Source organism: Cryptomeria japonica, chromosome 11 (assembly GCF_030272615.1).
Source record: "Cryptomeria japonica chromosome 11, Sugi_1.0, whole genome shotgun sequence".
Lineage (NCBI taxonomy): Eukaryota > Viridiplantae > Streptophyta > Pinopsida > Cupressales > Cupressaceae > Cryptomeria > Cryptomeria japonica.
The window spans coordinates 615,220,821-615,241,706 of record NC_081415.1 but is presented as its reverse complement, the minus strand read 5'-3'; the positions used below and the strand labels follow the sequence as shown (position 1 = coordinate 615,241,706).

The 20,886-nt window shown below is 39.5% G+C and overlaps 1 protein-coding gene across 1 annotated transcript in view; it reads right to left on the bottom strand.

Moving 5' to 3' along the window:
- LOC131043463 (serine/threonine-protein kinase ATG1c) overlaps positions 1-20,886 on the bottom strand; it is a 202,960-nt gene that overhangs the window by 78,164 nt on the left and 103,910 nt on the right. Inside the window, exons 8-10 of the mRNA XM_057976664.2 lie at positions 11,931-11,985; positions 11,337-11,713; positions 10,860-11,221 (exon numbers count right to left, since the gene is read on the bottom strand). Coding sequence (XP_057832647.2) covers positions 10,860-11,221; positions 11,337-11,713; positions 11,931-11,985 — 794 coding nt within the window. The remainder of the gene's footprint in view (positions 1-10,859; positions 11,222-11,336; positions 11,714-11,930; positions 11,986-20,886) is intronic.

Below are 20,886 nucleotides of genomic sequence, written 5' to 3'. Positions count from 1 at the left end.
GGGAGTATTATTATAACACCACTTACCATATGTCTATTCAGATAACACCATTTATGGCTCTTTACAATTACGAGGCACCCAACTTTCGGAATCTATTACTTGGAGATAGCAAAGTGCCCAAGGCCAAGGATGTACTTCAAGAGAGTTAAGACATACTAAGGAACTTAAAGGAAAACATTCAAAAAGCCTAGAATCAGCAAAAGCAGTATGCTGATCAGCATAGATTTGAACGTTCTTTTGAGGTCGGAGATATGGTGTACTTGATGCTACAGCCATACAAACAGTCCACACTCAGGAAGACTGGTGCTGAGAAACTTAATCTGCGTTACTATGGACCTTTCAAGATCATTTGAAAAGTGAGATAAGTGGCTTATGAGTTGGAACTACCAGCAGGGAGTAGAGTGCATAATGTTTTCCATGTATCTCACCTTAAAAACGCACTTGGACACCATGTTGTACCTTCTATGGAGTTACCTCCTCTCAGTGAGTAGGGGAAATTGGTTTTAGTACCTAAGACTATTATTGATACAAGGGAACACATCTTGTGGAAGAGGATCATCAAAGAATACTTCGTAAAATGGAAAAACTTGCCTTTGGAAGATGCCACATGGGAGAATAATCAGATACTCCAGCATCCTGCGTTGAGATTGCTTGAGGACAAGCAATATTGGGGAGGGCGGACTGTAATGTCCCCCCCTTAGCCAGCCCTTTTTACAAGGTTAGTCTATTAATGATCCTCGTAGACTAACAGGTTGGATAGAGGACCCAATTGGTCTCTTCTTTTGTGTTTTGCTAGAGCATTAAAATAATTACTCCAATTGAGCTACATTGAATTTCATAATCTCTCCTTGGGCCACCTAAAACACATTTATAATATAAAGTTTCACTTTTTCAAAGTTTATATTCCTAGAGAGAGAGTAAAAGGGGAAGAGAGAGATAAAAGAATCACTTCAGTGGAAAAAGAACATAACATAAGGTGAGCGCTCCAAAAGGGGAATATTATTATATGCAAAAAAGTGATCATTATTTTATTCATTTGGAATGTTTGGGTTTTAGCCCTAATTAGGGCGTAGCTTAGGAGAATCATAAAAAGGCAAACTTTGGGGAGATGTGATGTTGACAATATTTCTCTTTCTCGCCTCTCTTGAGTGTTGATTTTAGCAATCAGATTAATCAATAAATAACAAAAAACTAGAATACAATGAAGAACAAACACATAACACACAGATACCCTGGGAAAACCTCCCTCTTGGAGGAAAAACCCAGCATCAAAAGGTCTCAAATCTGATTGTATTAGGGCAGAAATAAACAATTACAAATTTGCCCAGCTAGGGCACAATAGGAGCGAACTTATATGAATCTTAGTTCTGATCTGAACTTAATTAGTTTCCAGAATAATGATGTGCAGACCCTAGAACCAGTTCTCTAATTGTCGGAGCAGATATCTTCAATCTAATTGAGTTCGCCCAGCAATAGAAGTAATTTGCATAACATAGAAGAGCTTCGCTTGGCTAGAACCCTTGTGAATTGCATGAAATCAGATTCGCCATATATAAGACTGAGTTAGCTGGGCTAGATAGTGAATTCGTTGTCTTTTGGACCAAGTTCGTTGACTTTGTGTGTTGCAGTTCTAAATTTGCATAAGGTAGAAGATGATCGCTTGACTTGAATTGTATATTTGTGACCTCAAGTCACTCTTCTTATATATGCTCTTAACACTTTATTTCTAGGTCGGCCTTGGCGCCAAAATACAAACTTGAATTATAAGTTACATATTAAATAGGTCCTTGCCTTATGAAGTGTGCATGGCCAGATTAGGTTGGCCCCATTTACAAGTTACATTATATTTGGGCCCAGCCCAATTACATAATTGATCGCACAAGTTATCACAATTAATTTTAATTTTAATTGCCAAAGGCAACATTAAAATTTAACCAAGCAGAATCTGATTCTAGCTACATAATTTCAACACTCCCTCTTAGCTAGGGAGGATTCTAAATAACCAAGTCATATTGTGATAACAAAACATCATGAACCTTTCCATCTTGCATTGCCCGCAGAGGATGGATCCACCTTGCATTGCCTATAGAGTGTGGAGGAGGTCTTTCACCTCAACCTTCTCCCCGAGAAGGATTCAATGTCACCTTGCATTGCCTGCAAAGGGTGACTCCACCTTGCATTGCCCGCAGATGGTGGAAGATGCACCTTAGTGCATCATTGGGAGTGAGACTCCCTCTCAGTCAAAGTTGTGTTCTCAACAAATCCAAGTCTCTCTCTAAAGTACTCAAACTTCACTCGAATACAAGGCTTAGTGAGAACATCGGCAATTTTCTCATTAGTGCTAACATATTTCAGCTGAATGGCAACTCTTTGTACCATATCACGAACATAGTGATAATGAGTTTCCACATGTTTTGACCTGTCATGAAACACAAGATTAACAAACATCTTAATACAACTCTGATTGTCACAATGAATGACTGTGGGTTCCCAAGGTTGTCCAAACAACCCCGCAAGAAGCTTGCGAAGCCATACTGCTTCTCTTGACGCCACACTTGAGGCAATGTACTCAGCTTCTGCACTACTCAAAGCAACTGAGGACTACTTCCTGCTAGCCTAGGAGATCACGGCAGAACACAAACTGAAGCAAATCCCTGAAGTGCTCTTCCTATCAGTTACACTTCCTGCCCAATCAGAATCAGAGTAGCCTTCCAAGGTGATGACGGTGTTGATTGGATACTTCAACCCGTAGCCAACTGTGCCTCGCAAATATCTCAGGATATGCTTGGCTACAACAAGATGAACATGCTTCGGTTTGTTCATGAACTGGTTGAGGGCACTCACTGCATAACAAATATCCGGTCTAGTGTTAACTAGATACATCAAGGATCCAATCAACTGCCTGTACTCCGATGGATCTGCAAAATCAGAGTTAGCTGCAGATAAACTCAATTCATTCAAGTTAGTTTCCATAGGAGTAGACATAGGTTTGCAATCCATCATTCCAAATCTTTTCAATATATCAATAGTATATTTTCCTTGACCAAGGATAATTTCATTAGATCGTTGCCATACTTCTAAACTATAAAGTAATGCATTAGGCCTAGATCCTTCATTTCAAATTCAGTGGCTAATTTTTTCTTACATCTAATGATAAGACTATCTTCACCAGTTAGAAATAAATCATGCACATATAAAACCAGGATTAGCATTTCACCATCAAATACTCTAAATTAAAGATTAGAATCAGCATCATTCTTACAAAATCCTAAACTAACCAAATACTTATCAATTCTTTCATACCAAGCTCGAGGGGCCTACTTGAGGCCATAAAGATCTTTCATCAATCTGGACACGTGAGATTCTCTATCATGAATCTTATATCCTTCTGGTTGTTCAATATAGACTTCTTCCTCAATGACACCATTAAGAAAAGTAATCTTTACATCCATCTGATGTAATTTCCAGCCCTTAGCTGCAACAATAGCTATAATGGTTCTAATAGAAGTATATCTAGCAACAGGAGCAAAAGTTTCCTCATAATCTATGCCTTCCTTTTGAGAAAAACCACGAGCTACAAATTTAGCTTTATATTTCTCAATACTTTCATCGACCGTATGTTTAATTTTAAACAACCATTTAGAGGATACAACAAACTTACCTTTAGGTCTAGGCACAATATCCCAGACATCATTCTTGATGATGGATTGATATTCTTCATCCATGGCGAACTTCCACGCTTGTTGGTTCATAGCTTCTTCTACATTTGATGGTTCGGTCTCAATAATGTTGCACATCATTGTAACATAGTTGGAGAACTTCTAAGGTCTCCTGCTTTCTCTAAATGTTCCTTGGGGAGATGCAAACTTTTCAGCTTCTTGAATTGTGTTCCTAACCCAAACTGGTCTATTCTTGCTAACTGCAATATCTCTGGGTTCATCATTTGGATCCAGAGGCTTAGAAGGATCACCATGCTCAATAGGTTTAGGAAGCTCAATAGACTCGCTTTGAATCTCAGGGTTAGTATCAACATCCATATCTTGATTACCATTACCTTCTTTACCATTATTAGTAAGGGAACCTTTAGATTTCTTAAAAGCAATATTTTCCTCAAAAGTAACATCTCTACTTACCTCAATATACCTTTGCCCTGGAATGTAGACTCAAAATGCTTTGGAAGACTCACTGTATCCAATAAGAATACCTTTCTTCCCAGATGTCTCTAACTTAGTTCTCTTTTCCTTTGGCACATGACCATAGACAGGACTTCCAAAAATCTTTAGGTGATTGATGTCAGGTTTGAGTGCAGTGAAGGCTTCTTCAGGAGTCATGTTCTTCAACACTCGATGAGGGCATCTATTTTGAATATATACTGCAGTCTTAGATGCCTCAGCCCACAAGAAGGTTTGTAGATTTTGATCATGAATCATTGCTTTAGCTGCTTCAACAATGGATCTATTCTTCCTTTCAACCACCCCATTTTGCTGAGGATTGTGGGGAACACAGAACTCCCTCTTAATTCCTTTCTCTACACAAAAGTCATGAAAACTACCGGAGGTGTATTCACCTCCATTATCAGATCTTAACACTTTAATTCTTTTTCCAGATAGATTTTCAACTAAAACCTTAAATTCTTTGAACCTACTTAATACTTCATCAGATTCTTTAGTTTTCAGAAAGTAAATCCAAGTCTTTCTAGAGAAATCATCTATGAAGATTACATAATATAAGAATCTACTAGGTGAAGCAATAGACATAGGTACTAGGTGAAGCAATAGACATAGGTCCACATAAATCAAAATGAACAAGTGCTAACTTTTCTTTAGATCTACTTTCACTTTTATGAAATGGACTTTTAGTATTCTTACCTAAAGCATAGCCTTTGCAAGTATCATCATGAAGGTGAAAAAGTTAAGGCATACCTTTGACCATCTTCTCAAGTGAGGGAAGTGCTTGGAAGTGTAGATGACCAAGCCTTTTGTGCCATAGTTCGCTGGACTCAGGAGCCTCATGAATGAAGGCTTGAACTAGGCGAGTTGAAAGCTTATATAAACTATCATATCTATTACCAATGATACGAGCAGATTTAAAACTAGCTTTCTTATGCCATGCAGGTACTCTACCCTCAAAAAATGCTAATTGATATCCCGTATCTTCTAATGCAGAAATGTAGATAAGATTCCTTTTAATTCCAGGTACAGATAAGATATCACTGAGATATATAGAGAAGCCAAAATCTAAATTTAAAGAAGTGTTACCGAAACCTCTTACCGAATACTGAGCATCATCACCAATTACCACATGAAGGTTAGACTCTTTCTCTATCAAATCTGAGAGGTGCTCTTGATATCCCGTGATATGCCTAGATGCGCCACTATCTATTAACCAAGTGTTGCTGTCAGTCGGCACATTGCTTGATAAGGCAGAAATGAAGAGGAAATCTTCATAATCCTTTGGTTTTGCAACTTCATTCAGGTTTCCTTCTCCTTGTTTAGGCTGATTTTGACATTCCTTCGCATAGTAACCAAACTTGTCACATCTGAACCAACGAATACGTGAGAGATCTCTTGGCTTCTTTCTCGAATCATGACTTGCTGAAGGTCTGAAATCTCTATTCCTCTTGAAGTTGCCATTCGTCCAATTTCTACCTTTCTTCTTGACTGATTGGGCTGCAGGCATGTGATAATCTCCTCCATGAGAGCTTCTAATTGCTCCCTTGGCAGCCAGCCGAGATTCTTCTTGGATGCAATCTCCCCTCAATCGTTCAAACTTGGGAAGCTCAATCCTAGCACTGATTCCTTGAATGAATGGTTCCCAAGCTGGAGGAAGACCATTTAGGGCAGTCAAGGTAAGATCGTTGTCTTCAACTTCTTTCTCAACTGCTAAGAGTTGATCCTTTAGATCAGTCATCCTCATGAAGTAGGAGGTGATGGACTCCCCTTTCTCCATGTGAGTGAGCCGATTCCTCAAGAATGTAGCTAGTCTTGTTGACTTCTTACATGTTCTCCAATGTGTTGAACATCTCTCTAGCGGACTTCATCTTGGAGATAGATGACACAATATGATCTTTGACAGAATCAATGATCAACCTTCCAGATTGAAAGTCTTTCAGCCATTCCCCCTTTTCCTTTTCATCGGTAGGTTCTTTAGCATCCTTGTTGACATACTCAACAAGATCATTTAATGCCATCATCATACGAACCTTCCAAGAGGTGTAATTCGCAGAACCTTCCAACCTGTCTTCAGCCCTAAGAGAAGAAGCCATGTAGTCTAAACTTTGAACAGTGGGTTAGACTGAAAGATAATAAAAGATTGACAAATCTGATCACAACTATTTACGAGCCAAGCTCTGATACCATGTTGATTTTAGCAATCAGATTAATCAATAAATAATAGAAAACTAGAATGCAATGAAGAACAAACACATAACACACAAATACCCTGGGAAAACCTCCCTCTTGGATGAAAAACCCAGCATCAAAAGGTCTCAGATCTAATTGTATTAGGGCAGAAATAAACAATTACAAATTTGCCCAGCTAGGGCACAATAGGAGCGAACTTATCTGAATCTTAGTTCTGATCTAAACTTAATTAGTTTCCAGAATGATGATGTGCAGACCCTAGAACCAGTTCTCTAATTGTCAGAGCAGATATCTTCAATCTAACTGAGTTCGCCGAGCAATAGAAGTAATTCGCATAACATAGAAGAGCTTCGCTTGGCTAGAACCCTTGTGAATTGCATGAAATCAGATTCGCCATATATAAGACTGAGTTAGCTGGGCTAGATAGTGAATTCGTTGTCGTCTAGACCAAGTTCGTTGACTTTGTGTGTTGCAAATCTGAATTTGCATAAGGCAGAAGATGATCGCTTGACTTGAATTGTCTATTTGTGACCTCAAGTCACTCTTCTTAAATATGCTCTTAACACTTTATTTCTAGCTCGGCCTTGGCGCCAAAATACAAACTTGAATTATAGGTTACATATTAAATAGGTCCTTGCCTTATGAAGTGTGCACGCCCAGATTAGGTTGGCCCCATTTACAAGTTACATCATATTTGGGCCCAACCCAATTACATAATTGATCACACATGTTATCACAATTAATTTAAAGGCAACATTAAAATTTAACCGAGTAGAATCTGATTCTAGCTACATAATTTCAACATTGAGGAGCTTGTGAGGCCCTTGGAAACGTAGCCCTCCATTGCAGCTGCACATCTACAGCTGTGAGAGACGAACCAAGGGTGTGAAGAGAGACTCTTTATCAGGGGTTTCAATTGAGCTTATGGTGAATCAGTTTTTGAGGTTTTGAGACCTCCTTCTTGCTTGTGTGAGTAGCCATACTATCTTTGGAGGAATTAGCAATATGTTTTGAAGCCATCATTGCACAAGGATCATATAAGCATATTAAAACAGACCGTGAGAAGACAAGGCAGCGATTTTGAAGGACTTTGAAGCAGCTAAGGAAGTGGTGTTGGTGGCTGAGTGAGGTGGCTGCTTACTTGGTTAGCCAACTCCCCTCTACAACACTGTGGAAGTTCATTTCAGACACAAACTTCATTCTAATTAGTCCCTTATTGTTAGACAATGAATTTCCTACATAACAAACAAGTCTAGTGAAGGTTGTAGCAGTTAAAAGGGGTCTGAAAACCATCAAATCAGATTTATATCAGACCGTATAGACTGAAGGTTTTGGAGTTTATAAACTATCCCAACTCAAGGGATAACTACCGTCTATGCATTGCAAAACCATTGCCCCCAGCGGACTACCTTGTGACAGCAATTTAGAGATGAAATGGTCAAATTTCTGATCTCTGTGAGCTAATTTTCTGAGTGAGCTGCTTCACTATGTGTTTCATCAAAGACTTCAATTTCTCCTCAAACCACCAGGTATGTTAGCAGTAGGTTAAAGGACTTCACTTGTTTGTAATAGAACCATTATCAAGAGATTGATGTATCCATTTTCAAAAGAATAATGATATAAACATTGAACTTAAATGGGATTAGAAATCAGTTTTTAAACTACTACTTGTTATTAGAAGAAGGCATTTGTTTCTTTTCTTTCAAAAACTTCAAACAAAAAAACACTACATCTTCTGCGATTCCCATCTAGCTTTGAAAGATCACATTCAAAGAAAAAGACATAGTATTATTAATTTAATTAAAGAACAAGTAGGTGTTCTTCTCCTACAGTTCATAAATTTCAATGTCCCAAAGAGGGTGGGACATTACATTTGAGTCTTACATAGAGGTCTCATTACATTTTGAAGGCTCCTTAATCACATCCACTTTCTATCTTCATGTTCAGAAAGTTTTGCCCTTGTGATGTCCCGAACTTGTTCTTGCATTATTTTCCATCTTGAATTTCTCATCTTAAATTGCCTCCTTGTCTTGACATCCTCTTGAAATGTGGAACATGTTGTGCTTGACTTTGATCCTGCTATAGAATCTTTGTGAATAATGCTTAACCTTGATCTTGTTTTACAAGGTGTCCCTAAGCATGATGATATTTGATGTAGACTATGAAATGCTAGTAGTAGATCTTCCTTTGTTCGCAATGCACTTGACCTTGATTTCCACCTTGTAGCTCTGAGTTGAATTACTTTCCTAGATGCAATCGCCTCCTCAACCGGCATCATCTCCTTATACTGACAAGTATTCTTGGATTTCCGAAGGATATTCAAGATAGTCTTATGTTCCTTCCTTATGCATTTGCTCCATCTGGATATTCATGTTGATAAGCCCCCTTGGTATTGCATTGTTGATGATATGAAGTATGTGTTGACTTCCCTCTTGTGCAATCTCCTTGTGTAATCTTGTGAAGTCTTCCTTTGGAATGTAGACTTTGTGCTATGATCTTTATCTTCATGTTGATTCATCTCCCTCTTGAACCTTGATGTCGATGCTTGTTAGGGCTGAAATCCTTCATATTGCCACTTTCCTTCATGAAATAAAGCCCTTAGTCATACAACATTCCCCTTAGTGCGACCTAGGTGGGCAACAGTGCAAACTTGTCAAAAACTCCGACTTCACAAATTGTAAAGCTTTTCAAAATTCCAATCTGCACTAGTGCATAGCTCATTGAGAGTCCGACATTGATCATTGCAGAATTTCAATAATCTCTTACCTTGGTGTGTAGATTGTAAAATTTGTCATAGGTTCAGCTAGACACATGCGCAATGCAAAACATTTTGAAAGTCCAATCATGTGCAATGTAAAACTTCAATAAAGTCCAACTTAGCATGATTGCAAATCTTAGGCGAAGTTCAATCTCATCAGTGCAAAAATTGTGTGAAGTCCGCCATGGTAGAAGAATGCAAATTTGATCCAAGGTCTGACTTGTGAATGCAACTCATGATAGAAGTCTGATCTCCCAATGATGCAAAGTTGCTCTAAAGTCCGACCAGCCCAAAGAATGCACAAGTCTTATAAAGTCCGACATCAGAAAAAAAATTGCACGACTTTTGCAGACTCTGATCAGCATTGGGAAGGATTGCAAAACTCAATAAAGCTCCAACCTTCATTCAATGCAGAAGTTTGAGAGACTCCTATGAGTTAATAGGGCACTAGAGAGAAAGATCCTCGCTGAGACATAGGAAAACCATGTTCTCGCTTGGACGAGCAGACCGGGCACATCGAAGTGCCCTACAATACTGTATAAACGGGGGGTTCTTGGATCTCTGAATAGATAGTTCTGAACCCCACCCCACTATCTATAGACTCATAGTTATAATAGTAACACTGGTGGTTGGTGGTTCCGAGACCGCCTTCAATGCCTAGGGGTTGGAGCAATAAGCAAAACTATGAATAAGCTCACTGATTGGATGAAATGCTTCTCTTCTCTGTCATCTATCAATCCCTCCTGTTTGCTGAATCAAAAGCCCTCCTGCAACAGAACCGGTGTTTACACGAATCTCCCACTATCTATAGGCTCTCGCCACCCCTCCGCCTTTATCTTCCTCCAAAAAAACTTTCCAACAGCACCCTTAGAATAGTAGGGCACCCACCTGGCCTAGAACTATAGTTTCCCACCCTGCATCCCGAATTATGCAAAACCTTGTAGAAGTCTGACCTCATGTAGGTGTAAAATGCATAACTTTTTCAAAGTCCGACTTTAGGCCAATGCCACATTGTTTCAAACTTCAACCTAGGTATAGCACATTGCAAGTTTGCTGGAAACTCTGACATCAAATAAAGAGATGCAAGTATATCCAAAACATGTCTCCTTGGACTTCCAATTTAATTATATGATTTAGGGTTTAACCGCTTTAGATCTACCCCATCAAGTCGTATATACATATTGATGCACTTATTGTTTTAGTATTGTGGTGTTTACTTGCTTTTTACCATCTATTGAAGCACTTTTCTATTGTACTACATGTACTATTGAGTTCCGTTGATCTATTCTGGCCATTTGTGGGAATTAATATCACTTCATTTTATTTCATTGGAAAAACATATTTTCCAAGTATTTAAAGCTTAAGATTGAGGTACTCATCATATCCATGAAATGTGACTTAAAGCTTATAATTGTCAAATACAGATAGTTAAAATAACTTGAAGATTTTATTTGTCTATTGGCATTATCAACTGAACATCTAAGAGTTTCCTCTTCCACATGCAATCCGGAAACTTTCAAATACATAGAGTTTATTCTGCAGGAATTTTTTTTTTTCTTTTAGGCCCTTGATGCACACAACATTCCTGACAACATCCACAGATAGTTCTACAAATTCTTATGGACATATGGAAACATCTAATATCTATTATAATTTATACCTTACAATAATTTCCCATCTGTCTGTCACATGAGGCGTGAAGTGCTTATTGCAGGAGACTGGGTGAGAAAGAAACATACCTTCTCATTTACCAGGTCACTGATCGAATGAGCACACCTTTGCAATGATTGAAGCATTCTTGGCGGATGACTGCATGGTCTGTCCAACATATCATTTGCATCAATTGAGGCTTGAGAAGTTCTTGAGGGTATTGACGTTTGACTTCCAAGACTTTCAACACCAGATACAGAACACACAGGTGCCCCAACAATTTGCATTGGTGAACTTATGCTCTTTTGAATATTTGGGACAGAAGCAGCAATTTTACTTTGTGAATGATCTAGCCCAGAACCACACAGTGAAGAAGAAAGTGTCTCTGTCGAAGTACCATGAGAATTGACAAGAACATACTCCTGCTCAATGCTTTCCAAGGAATCAACTACTGCAATAAAATAGAAAAGAAGCTAGTTAGTAATGAAAAGTAGAACACCATAAACATGTCTAATAAAAATTACTCTATAATGATATTGAAGACTTTGTGGCTAGCAATGGCTGACCTCCTTTTGAAGAAGTTATACGATGTTCTTGTCCTATGTTGGCTGCTTGAGAGACTTTAAGTATTGATTCTTGGTTGAGTTCACTTTCAAATGACCTTTGAAAATTGTAATTACTAGTAGATGCTTCCAGATTAGTACCAGTGTGTGCAATATCAGAGTACACTTCTTTACCTTTTGAAGAATTCTTCCCAGAAACAGTTTTTCTGCCAAGTGCATTAGTATCTGTGTAACTAGTTAAGTTAGAGCTCATGGACATGCTTTTTGTGGATGCAAAAAATGAACTTTGATGATGTCTGTCAGCCAAATTGAAAGGTATGCAATCATCTTGTGGACCCTCTCCTGGCCCTGTTAAGGTATTCTCAAGACCACCAATAGACCTGGAAGAGTGCTTAGCTATCAATTAGGCTGCAACTGGGAAAGAATCTTATATCCATGATCAGTTGCAGAAAACAACAGTAAAATAAGGAATCAATGCATGTGGGCAATGCCAATGAACAACTCACATAAGAAGTTTACTTTAACACTGGAACAATGTATTAATTAGCTCAATCAGATTAAATTACATGAATAAACTAATTTGAACAGAAAACTAACCTCGCCTGAACCATAAAACTGTGATGGAAGAACTCCTCAAATGACAATCGCTCAACTGAAAAACAGTTTGTGTTAATATTCAATGACTGTTAGAATACACCACTTTCTAGCATATTGTTTTGATTTTTCAACCACTCAAAAGCTCCTCTAGTACTTGCATACAGAAAAAGTCATGAGATAATGCAAAATGAACAGAACCATGTTGTGCTTCATGCAATAAAAAAAAACACAAAGTTTAATGAAACTAAAATGTAACCATGGTAACTTAAACAAGAGGTGTGATCAACAAACTGAATATGCAAATGGATTTGTATTCTAGAAAAAATTCAGATACATGACCACAAATAAATTAACAAAAACATTAGACAAATTGATAGGTATCATGAACTATACAATGTCACATGAGATTCCTGTTTTTATGTTTCTGCACCTTTCAACGAAATCATTGCCCTCTAGGTGTTTACAGCAAATAGATAATGAGAAACCAATATTAACTTTAACGATCAATTGGTGTAGGATATGAAATGCCACACAGAAACAACCCACATATTTGAATTTGACAAACATGAGTAACATATTCACTTCTCTCGTCAGAAGTGTCGAATGAGATTTGAAATAGATTTCTACAATGATTATAATGTGTGCTTATTGCTAAAAGTCAGAAACTAATCCTATTAACTTTTCAACTCTATAGGACCTTTCATTCGATTAGAAGGGAAAAATGATTCTATATTAAGTTTAAATCCAGAAAACAGATTCAGGACTAAATTTGAGGCATCTAGAGAAAATGAATCTCGTAGAATACTTATTTTCTTATTGCTTGGATTCCCTTTAAGCTCGAATAGAGACTACTACAGCATTTAATGGGAACTATAATACTTAGCTATCAAGGTACAAAGGTGAAGTATAGACCATTTCCACATCCTTCTTTTCGTAGGGCCAAATATATCTTGATATTCATTGATGATTTTTCCTAGTACACCTTTGTATATTTTCTCAAACAAAAGTCTGAGGTCTTTGAGTCTTTTCAGGAATTCAAAGCCTTTGCAAAAAAACAATCAAGGTTCTACGCACCGATAATGGGGGGGAATATGTCAACTAGAGGTTTGAGCAGTTTTGTATCTCAAAAGGCATTGATTCTCTACACACAGTTCACTACACTCCACAGCAAAATGGAGTTGCAGAATGTAAGAATCGGTCCTTGAAGGAAATGGCTAATTGTATGATTCACTCTAGATCATTGGCACCTCAGTATTGGGCAGAGGCCATCAACTGTGCATGTTATATCCAGAATCAGGTTCCTCATCGAGTTGTGAAGGGGGCAACTCCTTTTCAAGCTTGGACTGGTCGGAAACCCATAGTCAAACACTTCTGACTGTTTGGGTCTCCTGCATGGGCCCACATTCCAGTAGAGAAACACAAGGCTGAGGATTCACAGAGAAGGCCTTGCATATTTTTTGGGTATCTAGATGGTGTCAAAGGCTACAAGCTTCTCCATCCTCCCACACATGAGCTTTTCATTGAGAGGAGTGTTCATTTTGAGGAGGATACTTCCAATACTTCTTCTGCCACTTCTCCATCTTTCATTCCCATCGAGACATTGCGACTTCATGATGATAGTTCTTCCAAAGATTTTAATTCTCCTAATTCTTCTGAGGAGTCTTCTTCCTCCACTTTAGATGATGATGATGAGGATTCATCTTCCTCCTCTCTTAGTCATCATTCAGAGGGTGATGATTCTCCTCAAGATTCTCCTCATTCTCCAACTACTGGGCCTGTTTGGGCTCGTCAAACATTGGAGTTAGCTAGTGATTGGGTCGGTGATCCTTCAAATGTGAGAAGAACAAGGTCACAATCCAAGCATTCTCCACATCTCTTCTTTGCTACATCTTCAGATCCACAGTCCTCTCAAGAAGCTTTAGGTGTCCCCAAATGGGATGCTGCTATCCAGGAGGAGTTCAATTCCTTGGTGAGGAACCATACATGGGATTTAGTCCCTCTTCCTAAGGGAAGGAAACTTGTTCGGTGCAAGTGGATCTACCAAACAAAATTTGCTGCAGATCAGTCGATTGATAAGCATAAGGCTCGCCTGGTCACCGAAGGATTCTCCCAAGTTCCTGGGATTGACTACTCTGAGACTTTTGCACTAGTTCCCAAGATGAATTCCATTCGACTTGTTCTTGCTATTGTTGTGTTGTGACCTAATCACACATCACCCCATTCCAAATGGGGAACCCCTATTGTTTTAAGCCCTCTCAGTCTTCTGGTTTTCGGTTTTGGGGTCTTTTGTGGCAGTCTCATCTGTATCTCTGAGTTTGTAAGTGAGTGGGGTCGATTTGATCAACTCTGCTTTTCGTTTGAGCTAATTTGGCTGAGTTTAGGGCTTGTTTTGTCAATTTTAGGATTTTTGCCTTCGGTCCTAGATTTTAGGGGTTTCAATGGAGTCAAGACCCTCTGAGGATCCGACACGTGAAATTTGAGCGAATTTTGAGTAACTTTCTATTTTTAGAAAGTTCCTATTTTTTAGGGATTTCAGTGCCTCCCGAAATGTCTTCATTTTGCCAAAAACCATACTTGCTATTTTTAGTAATTTCTGTTTTTAGAAAGTGTCCCTGAGTCCTATTTTGCTCTAACACTATCATTTTGAAAAGGTTTCTATTTTTGGAAAATCTATATGTGGCAAGGCCTTGCAGGCAGGCATTAAAGATCAGATGTTCACAATCACTTCTAAATCCAAAAAAGTCAAAGAGCGGGTAGAATGATCAAACATTTGACTATATGGGAATCAGTCTAGTAATGGAAAGCTCAAAAAATCACCTAAGTCTGGAGAATTACTTCAAAATCCACAAATGTCACTCGGGATCCTAAAACACGCAAATTGGCTAAGTCTAGAAATTCCTTCGTCGAAGTAAAAACTGTCAAAATCTATGACCAAGGCGTCAAATCCAAGACATCCTGGAAAGTGGACAAAACGTGAAATTCCATGACACAAGTAAAATAGTGCCCAAGACAGGGTGTAGGGCACCAAATCCAAGTGATCATGGAAAACCTTCAAAACACAAAAAATCCATCACTTGATGAATTCAGCGCCCAGGATAGTCAAGTGGGCGCCCAAAATCAACACCTCATGGGAATTGCTAAAAATTTGAAATTTCTTGGCATAAGTGGATTAGCGCCCTAGGATGGAAGAGGGTATCAAATGGAAGGGGACTTGGATAGAATGTTGAAGGAAAGAATTCCTTGACCAAAGGGAAATGGCGCCCATGCCAAGGAAAGGGTGCCAAATTGACATAGGTATGGAAAAGTTTAAAAGTGCCACATTCCTTCCTCGAGAGGTTTTAGCACCCAAATAGTCAGGAGGGGGCCAAAGTGCAATCTCCTTGGAAAGTGTGAAAATTGTGAAAATTCACCACTCAAACAATTCAGTGCCCAAGTAGTCATGTGGGGCGCCAACGTTAGATGATCATGGAAAATGTAAAAAAGGTGAAATTCCTTGCCTAGTGAGAAATAGCGCCCAAAGTTCAAACACAAGGAGGGGCGCCAACTTAGCAAAGGCATGGAAAAATCAAACAATTATGAATTTCAAGCCAAGGTGGAAATAGCACCCAAACACCAGGAGGGGCGCCAAATCCACTATATCATGGAAAACGAAGAAATTTAAAATTTCTATCTCCAGGGCAATTTGAAGCTCAAGTCAAGCAAGGGGGTGCCAAAATGAAGTTATCAAGGATTCCTTCACAAACTGGATTTGACGCCCAAGTCAAAGAATGAAAAAAAAAATTCCATGGCAAAGGGTAAATTGAGGATCGGGAATGGAATGAAAGGGTAGGAAATCCCCTCAAAAAAAAATTTTAAAATTCCTAGACACCAAATCTCATCAGAATTTGAAGGTTTTTACAGATTTGGACTTGTGAGAGAATTCTCTCTCCTAGACTCGGGCCCTAAATTTTAGGAAAGTTCCTAAAAAATAGGAGATGGTGGAAAAGCGTAGAAAATCTCGTCCAGAGCAAGGAAAGTCGAGCCAAGTGGATGGATAAGGTGAATCTCGAGAGAATCCTCCAAATTTCCCTCCAAAATTCAAAAATGAAAGGTTGAGGAGTTGGCAAGGAATATTCCGAATCATGACACATAACTCAAAGCATTAAGAGAAAATTCCATTTTTGAACTCAACTATAATGGTGGAGCCCATTTGCATGACGTATTGGAAGCGAATGTATGACGTGTCATTAAGACAACTGCCTAAATTGACTCTCGTCAACTTAGCAGCATATGGGAAGAATTCTATATAAACGCACAAGTGTAATTTATTCTTCACATGCGAATTGGGAGAAAGAAGAGTTGGACGAAGTGAGAAGTGTCGACTTAGAGAATTTTTCATCCTTTTCAAGAAGCTTTTCCTTGCAGGAAGTGTTGATTCATTCCTGAAATAGCGGAATCAAACAAGGCGGCAACCATCACCAAGCAAGCACAACTAAAGGCTGAGATGAAAGGATTCCTTCCAGAATCCAAGATAGTGTCCAGGTGGAAGGAAATAAGTGATTAAATTAAGGAACATTCAACACGGTTGCCTTCAAAACCAAAATGTTTGGGACAACAAGACATAGTCCATCTCCAACCACTGCCAGAATTGTTAGGAGTGGAATTGTCGCAGCAGTTGGTTTTCCCCCTCCCATCTAGTGTCCGGAATTGATCCTGGAGTGTGCAAAACATTACAATCCAGAGAGAAGGGCTATTCTAACTGCAGATAGCAAGCTTCTAGCCAACTTGACTGTGGAGGCTATTGGTGAAGCTTTTGGTATCCCTTCACATCATTCTATGACCTACAGGACCATGATTGGAGCTAAGGCAGTGTATGATGCAGGTCCTAACAGGTGCCCTAAAATTATCAACAAAAGTTGGATGTTGAACCCTAGGCCACACATTTCAAAAATGCCAAACACACCATTTTCGAGTTCAAGCAAGAGTATGTGGACCTGATAATGATGCTGATCAGGATTATGGGCTGTCCACATGCAATTTACCATGGATGTTTTTCTTCATTGGCGAGGTCATGAATGCCAATGGATTGGTAGACTGGGCCAGATTAATCAACCACTATGTTCATGAGTAGCTGAAAGATTTAAAGGAGAAGTCCCAATCCTTCTACATGAGCTCCTATGTAATTTACATGCTTGCAAGGATGGGAGGCTTTGATGATCTGCCAGGAAAGGGAGTTATGGGCTATGGACCGGCACAATTGAAAGTTCATTAGGATTATCCTCAGTTGCACATCTACAATATTAATTCTTTCAAGCTGGCCAATGACACGTTCACCGTGTACTTGACCAGACTTATGAAGAATGAGCTCCACACAAGAATGTCACGACAGGCTAGGGCATTGGTTCAGAAATTTGGAGCCACGTTCCTGCAATTTCCAAAGTTCACCTACATCAGCACACAGGGATTCAATTTCCAGCCATATAAACTGCCTCGGTATCCATCTAACAAACTGATACTGCTAGAACTTATGAGACAATTGATAGCATATGATCAAATTCAGAAGAAGAAAAAGAAGTTGTCCATTGAATTCCCAGTTGTCCTCGATGACTATGTAGAAGTGTGCCCGAACCTGGCAGCAAAAGAATTGGTGTTTTACCACTTGGCGTATTACACCACCAAGTCTCACTACGACCCATATCGTGAGATCAAAAAGGTTGCTAGATTGAAATTTGAACACAAGTTTCACCTAGAAGACTATTGGGCAAGTGCCAAGGATGACCTTGAGGTCAAGAAGAAAATGTTTTCCCAGCTGCCCCTTGACACAATTAGGATAGGTGAAGTAATGCAGGTGCCGAATCAAGTGAGGGAGGATTCGGACTTAGTGCAACCTGAATTTAAAAAGGTGAAGGATCAACCCATCCAGCTCCCAGATTGGTCGGAACTAGAATTTAGATGATTTGGACTTTTTGGCCAGACTGGTTCTCAAATTCACCAAATAGTGAATAGATTCGCATATCAGAAGGTTGAGAGAAGAAAATGTTCGCCCGACTTACCAGTTGATGGGGAATTTGGATTCCCATGGTGAAGCTACTGAAGGATCTTCACAAGCGCAGGTTGAGGAAGGAGAAGTTTGATATAAAGAAGTTGAGCTTGACAAAGGAAAGAGTGCTCCAAAGAGGCCGAGAACAACAAAGAAGAAGGAAGCCCAACAAGAAGCACAACAAGAAGCCCAATAGGAAGCCTAACAAGAAGCCCAGCAGGAAGAACCACCGCAGAAAAGAGCAAGGGTGGAAAGGATGCAATCGCTGGTTAGCTCTTCCAACGTGCAGGAGGTAGAAATGTTTACGCAAGAAGATCCATTAAATCTACCTCAAGGCAATGTTCCCTACAACGCTCCAGCACAGGATGTTCTCAGCATTAGCGCTTCACACCAACCAAATCAGCCGAGGATGCAAAGACAAGAAATTCCTCCCCATCAGGAAGAACCCCACCAGGATAGTTTCATAGAAACGATCCTTGGAGAAATGGAGAAAACATCACAGGAGCCCGCACACATGGAGATTCAGAATCCACCACAAGTTGCTCCAAATTGGCTAAGGGACAGGTTGAGGAAGAAACCGGAGAAAGAAGTTGATCCAGCACGAGAATTGGAGTAACTCTTGAAAAGAATGGATCAGCCAACAGGAAAGAAAGCTGCCCAGAAATTCTCCAAAATCAAAAGGGATGAGTTCGGATCTAGGACTCTACATTTAGCTGAACCCGTAGCAGATTGAGATAGGAATGAAATCGCACCAAGTGATTATATAGTTAGAGAAATTGATTTGGGGTGTGCTTCCACAACACAAGTTGTGGAAGAATTTGAAGGGTCCTCCTTGGCAATGAGAGAGAAAATATAGAAACTGAAGGAGGGTGCAGGAGGAAATCATCATCGTGATTGAAGCATTGTTCGCAAAGAAACTGAATGAGAACAGAGTGACGGTGAACTTCTCGAGGAATCAACTGCATCAATTTTTCTTTGTTAGATCATTTTCCAAACAACACTTTGAAAATGTTTCTTCATTTTCTAGTACTATGAAGAAAGCACAGGAAACGGTGGTAGAGTGGGAGAACCTTTTGTCCAAGAGCGAAGAGGAAATCACCCTGATGGAGTACCAGATTAAGAGTGCGCAAAGTGTTGCTATGGGTGAATTGGAAGTCGTCATCTCCAAATTCATCACATATGCATAAGGTTAGGCTGAGCCTATTTTATGTGTGGACTTAACTTCGATTATCAAGTGGATGTTGTTCGAATTGATGGCATTCATTGGTAATCTGAAAAAATTACTTCACAATCCCTGAAGATTGCACCACCTTTGCGTAGTTGTGTTGTGCTGGCAAAGCGAAGCATGGTTTGATTTTGCGCAAGTAATCCCATCTCTTTGTTCTTAGGATTAGATTAGACTTAGCACACTCTCTCAACCCTTTCCCATTTACTTTTTGTATATCTTAATCCAAAAATCCAAAAAAGAGCTTTTATTGATAAATCATTCGCGACTTGAATTCCTTGAAACTACAAGTTTGTTTAAATCTTCTATGAGCATACGTAAGGCCCCTTGGATTACCAATGAAACACATCAACCAACTCAATCATGTTTGTGCATAAAGGAACCTTGGAGTTAGCCATTTGATCTTTCTGCAATCTTAGCATACGGTTTAACTTTGTTCAAGAGAGAGTAAGGTGACCGTTGGAAACTTTATTCTGTGTTAGACACTATCCTAAAAAACATGTCAACATGTTGCAGCCCATTGGTGGGATGTTCATCAGATGGATGTGAAGAGTGCTTTTCTTCACAGTGACCTTCAGGAGGAGATATATATGGAGCAGCCCAGGGATTCGTCTAGGATCCTTCAATTGTTTGCCAACTTCGAAAGTTTCTATATGGCCTTAAATAGGCCCCTCGAGCCTAGTATGCCAAGATGGACTCCCTCCTTCTGTCAATTGGGTTCACTCGATGCCATTCTGATCCGAACGTCTACATTTTGCAAAAGGATGATACTCTCACTTTCCTTGTTCTCTATGTTGATGACTTGTCACTCATCCCGCATCAAGGTAGTCAAAACTACCCTTCATGATCATTTCTTGATGTCTAACTTAGGCCTACTACACTACTTCTTAGGGATTGAGATCACTCAATCACCTTCAGGTATCTTCATTGGGCAACCTAAGGACGCTCTTGATATGCTCTCCCAATTTCGCATGGCTGATTGTAAGCCTACACCGATTCCATTTCTATCAGAAGTCAAACTTGAGGCTTCTTGTTCTACACCTTTCGTGGATGCTACCTTGTATCGCCAATTGGTTGGAAGCCTCATATATTTGACTCACACGAGGCTTGATATTTCATATGTTGTGGGCCTGGTCTCCAGGTTCATGCAGGAGCCACATGAGCTACATTGGAAGGTAGCTAAGCGTATTCTTCACTATGTACAAAGCACTCACAGTTATGGGATTCACTATGCAGTGGGCATGGATATTGACTTGGTGGGATAAACAGATTCAGATTGGGTCAGCATTCTCAAGATTGCAAGTCTACTTCAGGGTATTACTTCAGGGTATTGCTTCTCTCTTAGTTTTGGTCCAATTCCTTGGTCGAGCAAGAAGCAATCTGCCATTGCTCTTTCATCTACTGAGGTTGAGTATCGAGGAGCAGTTAATGCTACTACTAAGGCCATATGGTTTCAACATATTCTCACTAAGTTTGGCATTCCCTTCCGAAAGCCTACAATCATCTTTTGTGACAACCAAAGTGCCATTCAAATTTCTCACAATCCAGTCCATCATCAGTGGACCAAGCACATTGAGATTCACATGCACTACATTCGGGAGTTGATTCATGAGCAGGTTCTTGATCTTCAGTACTGTCAAACATCAGATTAGACTACAGACATCTTCACTAAACCCTTCCCTAAAAGCAAGTTCATTCATTTGAGTGTTTTG